The sequence below is a fragment of the Prionailurus viverrinus genome, chromosome D4 (assembly GCF_022837055.1).
Source record: "Prionailurus viverrinus isolate Anna chromosome D4, UM_Priviv_1.0, whole genome shotgun sequence".
In the NCBI taxonomy this organism is placed as follows: Eukaryota; Metazoa; Chordata; class Mammalia; order Carnivora; family Felidae; genus Prionailurus; species Prionailurus viverrinus.
In genome coordinates, this window is record NC_062573.1 from 32,374,469 (window position 1) to 32,384,233 (window position 9,765).

The following is a 9,765-nucleotide window of genomic DNA, read 5'->3' on the forward strand; positions in this document are numbered from 1 at the left end:
TCTGACCTCCTCTGCTGCCTGCTTCTCTGTTGTTCACACCCTAATCTAAACTTGCTTCTTCCTCTGCTGGGTACACTTTACAGAAAGCCACATGGTGTACTTGTCTCATCAAACAGACCAACATATCTAAACTAGCGCCCCCCTTTACTCTGTCCTCTTAAACTGCTTTATATTTCTTTTTTAGCACTTACCCACAACCTGACATACTAAATATTGGTTTAAGTGCTCTCTGCCTGCCTTCCCTACCAGAATGTAAATCTCACTAGGAGTGTATTCCCAGTACCTAGAACAGTGCTCGGTACATAGTATTTATTCTATAAATATGAATAAAGTGTTCTCAAGAATGTGTGGGGATGTGAGGCCAAGAGAGATTTGTTAGGCAAAATGCTAAGATGGCCTCTAAGATTCCCACATGCATACAGGTGTGCATGCCCTATATAATCTCCTCCCCTTGAGTCTCAGTGGGCCTGATATAATCAGGTGAACCCTTTAAAAAGAGTCTAGGGATCAGAGAAAGAAGTCAGAGAGATTTGAAGAATCTCTAGCAGATGTTTTCCTATAGACCTCGAAGAAGATAAGTGCCATGTTGTGTAGAGGGCAATGTGGTAGGGAATTGCAGGTAACCTCTAACAGCTGAGAGTGACCCTCAGTCAATAGTCAGCAAGAATAGGGGACCTCACCCTACACCCATAAAGAACTAAATCCTACCAACAACCAGTGAGCATGAAAGACCCCATGCCTCAGATGAGGTTTCTCCCTGGCCAAATTTTAGACCTGTGAGGCTCTGAGTAGAGAACTAGGCTAACAGATACACAAACTCCTGACCCAAAGAAACTGTGACATAATAAATTTGTGTTATCTCAAGCCACTACATTTTTGTGATAATTTGTTATGAAGCAAAAGGAAACTATTAACCAGCCTTAAGAATTCAAAGACAACTCTAGTATAATGCTACCTTTGTTCATACACAAGTTGAGGTCCCAAGAGGAAGGACTGCCTAGGGGAGCAAAAGAGAGCTAGAAGTACTATAAGCCAGGGTAAAAACAGTCCTGGGTAGGTGGTGACTTCATGTGTTGGGCTGGGCTACGTACATTAAACTGGAGGGAGACCAGATGGTAAAGGTCCACAAGGACAGCTACAAGAACGAAACTGTTTAGCCTGTACGAAATACATACACACTCAAGGCAAAATGAGAGGTGTCTTCAAATACTGCAAAAAAGCTGATTTGCAATGAGGAGGTGGGAAACTGGTGAGAGAGACTGGTTGCTGTGTTGCTTCAGAGGACAGAACCTGAACCAGGGGATAGAAAGTATTTACTGGAAAGAAGTTTTTAGTTCAAAATAAAGAAGAACCTTCCAACAGAGTGGAATACCTATTATGTTCTAAGAGCTATGTTAAGCAATAGGGATATAAAAAATAATCTTTGCTTTCAGGAAGCTTACAGATTAGTGTTGGGCATCGACATATAAACAATGATGGCTTCCAGTGCTAACTGCTATAACGGAAACGTGTACGTTTAAGGGAAAGACATCGTAGGGCTATTGAAGATTAATGCCATCTGTGGAAGTAAGAAAGGTTTCCTGGACATGTGGCTAAACTAGCTATTAAAAAATGAGTAAGAGGAGTGCTGGGTGGCTTAGTCAGTTGAGCATCCGACTCTTGATTTCAGCTCAGGTCATGATCCCAGGGTCGTGGGATCAAGCACTGTGTCAGGCTTTGCACTGAGCATGAAGCCTGCTTGGGAGTCTCTCTTCCCCTCCTTTTGCACCCCCCTCCCTAATGTGTGCACTCTCTCACTCTCAAAAAAATAAGTATTTTTTAAAAGAGCAATTTAAAAAGAGTAAGGATTCATTAGTGAATCAAATGGCAGACATTCTAGAAGAAGAGAGCCATATATACAACAGCAGGGAAAGATGAAACAACATAGAGTACAGAGAATACAATGTGGTGGGGGGGCTGATGCAGCATAAGGTGGGGTGGCTGGGTAAGGAAGAAGCCAGAATCTGCATGTGGTGAAAACAAGTGAACAGAAATAAACAGGGGAGTGACACAGTTCAATATGTATTTTAGAAAGATCATTCTCTGATGCTAGTGTAAGAGATGGACTGAAAGAGAGAAAATGAAGATGGCCAAGAATGGTTAGGACATTTTGCAGATGAGCAGACAAGAGACGATGCAGGCTGGAATAAGGAAAGGCAGTGGAGATGTTACCATCCCTTACCTGTGCTTTTATATTAAAAAAAAAAAATCTTGTAACCAAACAACTATAAGACCCACATCTGCATTTTAAAAATCCCTTACTAAAATTCTTTATTAAGAAAAAAAGTTCCGGGGTGCCTGGGTGGCTCAGTCGGTTAAGCATCCGACTTTGGCTCAGGTCAAGATCTCACGGTCCGTGGGTTCGAGCCCCGCGTCGGGCTCTGTGCTGACAGCTCAGAGCCTGGAGACTGTTTCGGATTCTGTGTCTCCCTCTTTCTCTGACCCTCCCCTGTTCATGCTCTCTGTCTCAAAAATAAATAAATGTTAAAAAAAAAGAAAAGAAAAAAAAAAAAAGAAAAAAGTTCCGTATTTGTATTTGCTTATAATATAGAAAAACTAAGTAAGTGGTTACTTACTGGGGAAGGGAGCAAGTGGTGGTAAGACCCAGGCAGGCAGATGATGAACAAAGATAGAAAGAGATGTTTCATTTCATACCTTTTTTTTTTTTTAAGTTTATTTTGAGAGCGTGGGGGACGGGGGCAGAGAGAGAGATGGGGGTAGAGAGAGAATCCCAAACAGGCTCTGCACTGTTAGTTTGGAGTCCAACGCAAGGCTCAAACTCACAAACTGAGATCATGACCTGAGCCGAAATCAAGAGTCAGACACTTTGAGCTACCCAGGCATCCCTCACTGTATATCTTTTAATATTTTCTAGCTCCTAAATTGCATGAATTTATTATCTATCAAAACAAAACAAGACAAAACATTTCCACTATCTAGGTAGATTTACCTGTGTGCGTTTCCACATTCTTTAGCACGTGGTTCTGTTTGCCTCGGGGGAAAGATGCTACTTGAGGATCCTGCCTCCTTACAGCACATTTCTCTGGGTCAATCCTTCTGGAAGACTTGTTGACAACTGCCAAATTCCCATCGTCACAGGCAGATTTTGCTGGCCTTTCATTAAGATTATCCTTTGGAATGGGTGCCATATTGTTTCTGGGTCCGGCATTTGTATGTCGTTGGCCCTCTTGTTTTAGTGGATTCCTACCTGGTCGTGGCCTAGCCCCTTCCACTTCCCAGGGAGGCCTTTTCTGTGGGTATCTTCTTTGCTCACCGCGTCTGGCCCCATACCCATCCGATACTCCTTTCCTAAAGGATGTGTCCAAAGAGTCAGAGTGGATAACCCCCACAGGTTTGGTATTTTCAGGTCCAGCATCCTCAGATTTTGTAGTCATTCTGTTACCCCACTCACATTTGAGTTTTCCCTTGACTTTTGGTCCTCTACCATAGCTGTATACAAATTGCGCTGCTTTTTTGGGTTTTGCTCCTCTGGGATCTGCACCAACAATTTCCTTCTCACTCTCAGAAGGGCTGTGCTCTCTGGGGTTTGTCCCACTCTCTGGCCTGGCCACATTTTCTAAGCTAGCTGCATCTGAGGACTGGTCAGTGAGATTCTGTACTTTCTTGACCTTGATATGTTGCTTTTCACTCCTCAATTTCTGCCAAGGTTGATTCTGAAGGCCATGGCTCTTGAGTAATTTGTTAGAAGTAGAGGACTGGAAAGAAGTTTGTTGACTCTTAGGTTTGCTTCCCAAAAGATAACTGTGCTGATGAATACCAGAGATGTCATCATAAGAGACTTGCCTGGAAAGGTGACAAGGAGGTGGTGAACTGTAATTTCTTCTACCAATCCTATTAGAATCTAATCTCCTTTGACTCCCACAATTTAGACCAGAATTTTTTCTCTCCTGAGGAATGAACTCAGCAGCATCCGTATTGAATTTAAAAGTACCTAGGACATAAAAAAATAGACACGCCAGTAAAGAAATTGTCACCCATGAAACCCACAAGTCCCTAGGGCATATCTAAAAGTTATTTTCCTAAGGACTATATAAAACAGGCCCTTATTAAGGCCTACTTTTCCTGTGAATGTGATAGGTTCAAGGTGCTTGTGGAAGACTGACCATTCCATGTCCAGTAGCTTCACCAATAGCCACTGCTAAGAATTGCTAAGTAAACAGGGCACGGGGGTGGCTCAGTCAGTTAAGCCTCTGACTTTGGCTCAGGTCATGATCTCATGGTTCGTGGGTTTGAGCCCCACGTTGGGCTCTGTGCTGACAGCTTGGAGCCTGGAGCCTGCTTCGGATTCTGTGTCTCCCTCTCTCTCTGCCCCTTCCCTGCTCATGTTCTCTTTCTCTCTCAAAAATATGTAAACATTAAAAAAAAAAAAACAAACTGCTAAGTAAAACCGCTCATCTGAGTGATCAGGCATTATTATTATTATTATTTTTTGAGAGAGAGGGAAAGAGCAAGAGCAAGAGAGAGAGAGCAGGAACAAGCAGGGGAGGGGCAGAGGGAGAGAGAGAATCTTAAGCAGATTCCACAGATATGGGGTTCGATCTCACAACTGAGATCATGACTGAAATCAAAAGTCAGATGCTTAACTGAATGAGCCCCCCAGGCATCCCTAGTATTATTATTTTTATTGCTATTATTATTATTTTTAATGTAAGTTCTCTGCTTTATGTGGAGCTTGAACTCACAACCCCAAGATCAAGAGTTGCATGCTGAGCCAACTGAGCCAGTCAGGCACCCCGATAGGCATGATTTATACCTGCATTTGTTTTATAAAAAATTTTAGGTCAGCATACAGTTCAGGGGTGAGAATCAAACGGCAGGTTCCATGTGGTCTTTCAAAACTCTAAGATAGCATTGTATAATATCAAGCAAACAGGCTTTGGAGTCAGACAAAATCAGTTTGAAGTCTGGTCCTCCAACTGATGGTATGAGCTTAGGGATACTGCTTTTAGCCTTCATTTCCTCACCCATGACGAAAGATGACAATACTATTTCAAAGGGTTATTGTGAAATTTAATCAAAATTTCATATTGATAGTACTTAACACAATGAGTACATTAGTTCCCACCTGTTCCCTCCAGGAATGTATTTTAGGTTTTCCATACATAACCTTTATGATATGGTCCAGAATCTGAGTCTCAAAAATTAAGCATATGCCTCTTCAACCCACTCATTTTTTTCCCTCAAGATGCTTCTTTGTCCCTGAAGCCCAAAGACTAAATGATTTGCCTAAAGATACAAAACTAGTTAGTAGAAAAGCCAGAATGAGGGGCGCCTGGGTGGCTTAGTTGGTTGAGCATCCGACATCAGCTCAGGTCATGATCTCGCGGTCCGTGAGTTAGAGCCCTGCGTTGGGCTCTGTGCTGACTGCTCAGAGCCTGGAGCCTGCTTCATATTTTGTGTCTCCCTCTCTCTCTGCCCCTCCCCTGCTCACACTCTGTCTCTCTCTCAAAAATAAACATTTAAAAAAATTAAAAAGCCAGAATGATGTGTAGCATATAGATCATACAGCTGACCCTTGAACAACACAGTTTTGAACTACAGTAAGTCCACTTATACATGAATTGTTTACAGTACAGTACTGTAGATGTATTTTCTCTTCCTCATTTTTTTCATAACATTTTCTTTACTTTATTGCAAGAGTATGTAAGTATATAATACATATATCATGTAAAATCTGTGTTAATCAAATGTTTATGTCATTGGTAAGGTTTCTGGTCAACAGTAGCCTGATAGTAGTTAAGTTTCCGGGGAGTCATAAGTTAAATGTGGATTTTCCACTGTGCAGGGGGGTTGCCATCCCTAACCCCCACATAGTTCAAGGGTCAACTGTACTATGAATCAACAAAGCCTGGAAGACATGTGTTTATGTACTTGCCCATCACTTATGTCTGTATGCAAGTAACTTAATCCTAATTTTTTTTATAAGGAATGGAGACAGTAATAATCCCTACATCCAAGAGTTGCTATGAAGAATAAAGCAAGTTAGTAACATATATACAGTGGTTAAAATAGTGCTTTATTGTTGCTGTTAGGGCTACCGAATATCTAAAATACACAGACCTGACCACAAATGGGTACAGTACTGAGCCTGTGGGTTTCAGGTTTAATAATAAACCCTAACATTTATTAGGTAATTAACATGCGCCAGGCACTATTCTAAGCACTTTGCATCTGTTGACTCATTTAATTCTTACATTTCTGATGAGAAAACTGAGACTGAAAAAGTTACTTGTCAAAGACCACAGACATGTTCCAAAGCAGACTCAAGATTCCACCCCTGGCTATATGGCCCTAGAGACCACACTCTTACACTACACTGTCAGAGTTTGGGTAGTGGATACCATAGAATCACATACTCAAGAACTGAATGAGATCATAAAGGTCATAGCGTAACCTTTCACTCAATCCAGGATTTGTCCTGATGGCTTTCACACAGGCAATTCTGGGGGTGGGGTGGAAGGCCTTACAAAACAAAAAGGGGATTAGACAAATTCATAAGGTGGCAAAGGAGATGTTTCACAAACATAAGAGAAAACATAAAGGTAAGAATGGGAAGATTAGACCAAATGGGTGTTGTATAGTCCTCTCCTTCTTGAAGAAACAAAGTGGGAGAGGGGCAAAAGAAGCCAGTAAAGTTGTGCAGATTAGCTTGGTAAAGGATGGGAGGAAGGTGTTCCATGTTAAGCTGTAAGGAGTTGATGCAACTACAGAGTCTAGATAGGGCAGCACCTATTCATATACAGTATGTGTTCCATTAGACATGAGGTAGTAGGTAATGTCCTCAGAGAGGCCCTTAAGAGACAGGAGGAAGGGGAAAAGGGCACATGAATCAGTAAACTGCACCCAAGACACAAAGAACTGAGACACTCCCCCCTTTTTTTCTTAGTATTTTAAGTAGCTAGAAGTTACTTGGTAAAGAGGATACAAGTGGTACCCTACATTCAAGATAACACAGCAGAATAGTTAAGTGTCCAGCAGATGAGTGGAGAAGAGTAAAGGGAAATCCAATAGATTATGAAGTCCAGAAACAAAGCAGACATTTGGAGAGTCTGCCCATGGGCAGAAATATATCCCTGAACTGCTCTGCTATTTGAGGACAGAAGTGGGCAAGAGAACTAAACGCTGAGTGGAGATGGGGGTGTGGGCTAGAGATGATGCTAAAATAAGAACATGGGATAGTTCTTTGGACTAGGGGACTTTGCCACAGTAGATGGGGAGGAGGTTGTAACCTGGGGCAGAATACAGGAGGCCAAAACTGTAACTCACAACAAATCCTACCCATTCTGGCCTCAAACACTGACAGGTGTAGAAATGGGCCAGAAGTGAGCCTGAGGATGGGAAGATCAATGGATTCAGTTGAGGATCTGGGGGGAAAAAAACGTGTGGGAGAATGGCAAAACACCAGCCTAAAAAAGTTCCTATCCCCCAAGATGACTCAATACCTAAATCAGGACTAGGGTTTGGAAAACACTTTTTTTTTTTTTTTTTTTACTGAGACCCACAGTAACAAGTACATTTTACCTGCCACCCAGTACACAAATACATATATATTCTTCCTAGTGCCCCAACATTGGTTAAGTGGCAGTGACTCACTCAAATCAGTGAGTCTTGAACTAAGACTACAAACCACATGCTGCAAATTGCTGTCCTGTTTTTCATTAAGAGTGGGTCCTGAAATCAAACCATTGTAGTGGGTGTGACAAGTATTTTTTCAAATAAAACAGAAAATAGAGCATACTGCAGACAGCAAGGAAGAACATTACTTTCTGAAACTTTTGGTTCGCTTTTGTATTTACACGTGTGCACTGAGTCGCGATGTAAAGTTTGGATAACAAAGACCTAAAGTACACCTTGAAGGAAATGGAAATGGATGTTACATTTACAGCCAAATGAGGGTGTTTTACACACAGAGCTAACTCCAGGAGAAGCGAGCTAACAATTACGGAACAGGTACAGTACAGGGCGGGAGCCTTCACAGGAATTAACATATTCACTCCCAACTGATAGATGAGGAAACGGAGACTCAGTCACATTGCGAGTCTGTAGCAGTCTGAGATTGGAAACCACTGATGTCCGGGTCGAGCCCGCTCCGCTGCCCCAGGAAGCGCCAACCCGCTACGCATGGAGAGCCCGCCATCGTCACTGGCGGTGACTGGGCCGCCGCCCGCCTTCTGGAGATCAGGGCGGCCTCTGCCCCAGTAGGGCCGGGCTGAAGGCGGGACGCCCACATCGATTCGCTTGGCGCTGGGACAAACCCGCTCTCCCTGGAGACCCAGCTGCGGGGACTTCACAGCCCAGTGGTGAACGGGCGAGGTCTCGATACCCACGACGCGCGTGGCTTGGCCCTTCCGAGCCACTATCCCCAGCCCTAGTACGCGCCACTCTCGCGATATGAATGGCCGGGCCCCTAGGACTCGTCACTGACCCAATTTCCGCTCCCTGAGAGGGGCCCAGTCCCGCGCGGGCCGGGACAGTACCTGAGACAGGAGGCGCCTCCGCCATCCCGTGCCGCAACACCTAAAGCGAGCCCTGCAACCTAGAAAGGGCTGTCACCCGGTCACGTGCCCTCGACTTCCGGCGCCGCAAGACTAGTCGCCTCTGCGCGCGCGGTGGACAGCCACGGAGGTTGCGCTGCCTGAGTGAACTGTGCGGTACGTCGGTGACGTCAGACACAAGCGCCAGGCGCCGGCCTACAGTCCTGGCTGTAGGTAGTAAAGCTCGCGCCGGGTGTGGGAGCGTGCAGGAATTTGCGTAGTCATTGTTTTTCTTTTTGAGATTCGCGGTGCTCTCTTGCTACCATGCTCTGTTGCCCTGGCACCCAACCAACTTCACATGGCCTGCTGGAGTCAACTCAGACGTCACCTTCTTACCTAGAGTAGTTCAGGTTTGAAGTTAAAAAACAAAACCCTGCTAAGTAGTCGCAAGGGAATGTGGGGGAAAATAACGTGCAAAACAAACGATAACAAGGCTAATATACAGAGAACTCTTACAAAGAAGTTAGATAACTTCTAAGCCAAAAAGCGATATAAAAACCATGTGTTAGAAATGGTAAAGGACTTGAACCGGCAGATGACAATAAAATAAGATGGATACTGAACATAAAGAGGAAAGTATGGAGGCGCTGATAATTTGTAAATTAACAGCAGTAAAAAAAAATTTTTTTAATGTTTATTTTTGAGAGAGAGACAGGGAGGGGCAGAGAGAGAGACAGACAGAATCTGAAGCAGGCTTCAGGCTCTGAGCTATCAGCACAGAGCCAGCTGCGGGGCTCAAAACTCATGACCTGAGCCTAAGTTGGATGCTCAGATGCTCAACGGACTGAGACACTCAGGGGGTCCGAAAGTAACAGAATTTTAAATGAGCGTGTGGAGTTTGTTTTGTTGTTGCATTACTAACTAGAACATAACGTTTAAGTGTGAAGCAGCTGCATTTGTAAAGAAAACATGAAATAGATTAATTCACATGTGGGTTTTTCTGTTTGCTTTTTTACACTTGATCTTAGCCAAAAGACAAACGATTTTTAAATTTTATTTTAGAGAGAGAGTGTGCTAGTGGGGGAGAGAAACAGAGGGAGAGAGAGGATCTTACCAGCATGGAGCTGACCCGGGGCTGGATCCCATGACCCTGGAATCATGACCTGAGCTGAAATCAAGAGTGGGACCCTAAACCCACTGAGCTACCCAGGAGCCCCATTCACGTGTTTTA

General features: G+C 43.7%; 1 protein-coding gene across 4 annotated transcripts in view; it reads right to left on the minus strand.

Moving 5' to 3' along the window:
- NFX1 (nuclear transcription factor, X-box binding 1) overlaps positions 1-8,690 on the minus strand; it is a 76,286-nt gene extending 67,596 nt beyond the window's left edge. For all 4 annotated transcript variants that reach the window (XR_007146254.1, XR_007146255.1, XM_047829665.1 and 1 more), the window contains exons 1-2: positions 8,538-8,690; positions 2,990-3,991 (exon numbers count right to left, since the gene is read on the minus strand). Coding sequence is in view for 2 of the 4 variants with exons in the window: in XM_047829665.1 (XP_047685621.1) it covers positions 2,990-3,991; positions 8,538-8,562 (1,027 nt within the window). In the remaining 2 variants the exon portion in view is untranslated. The remainder of the gene's footprint in view (positions 1-2,989; positions 3,992-8,537) is intronic.
- Between the last annotated feature and the right edge of the window lie 1,075 nt (positions 8,691-9,765).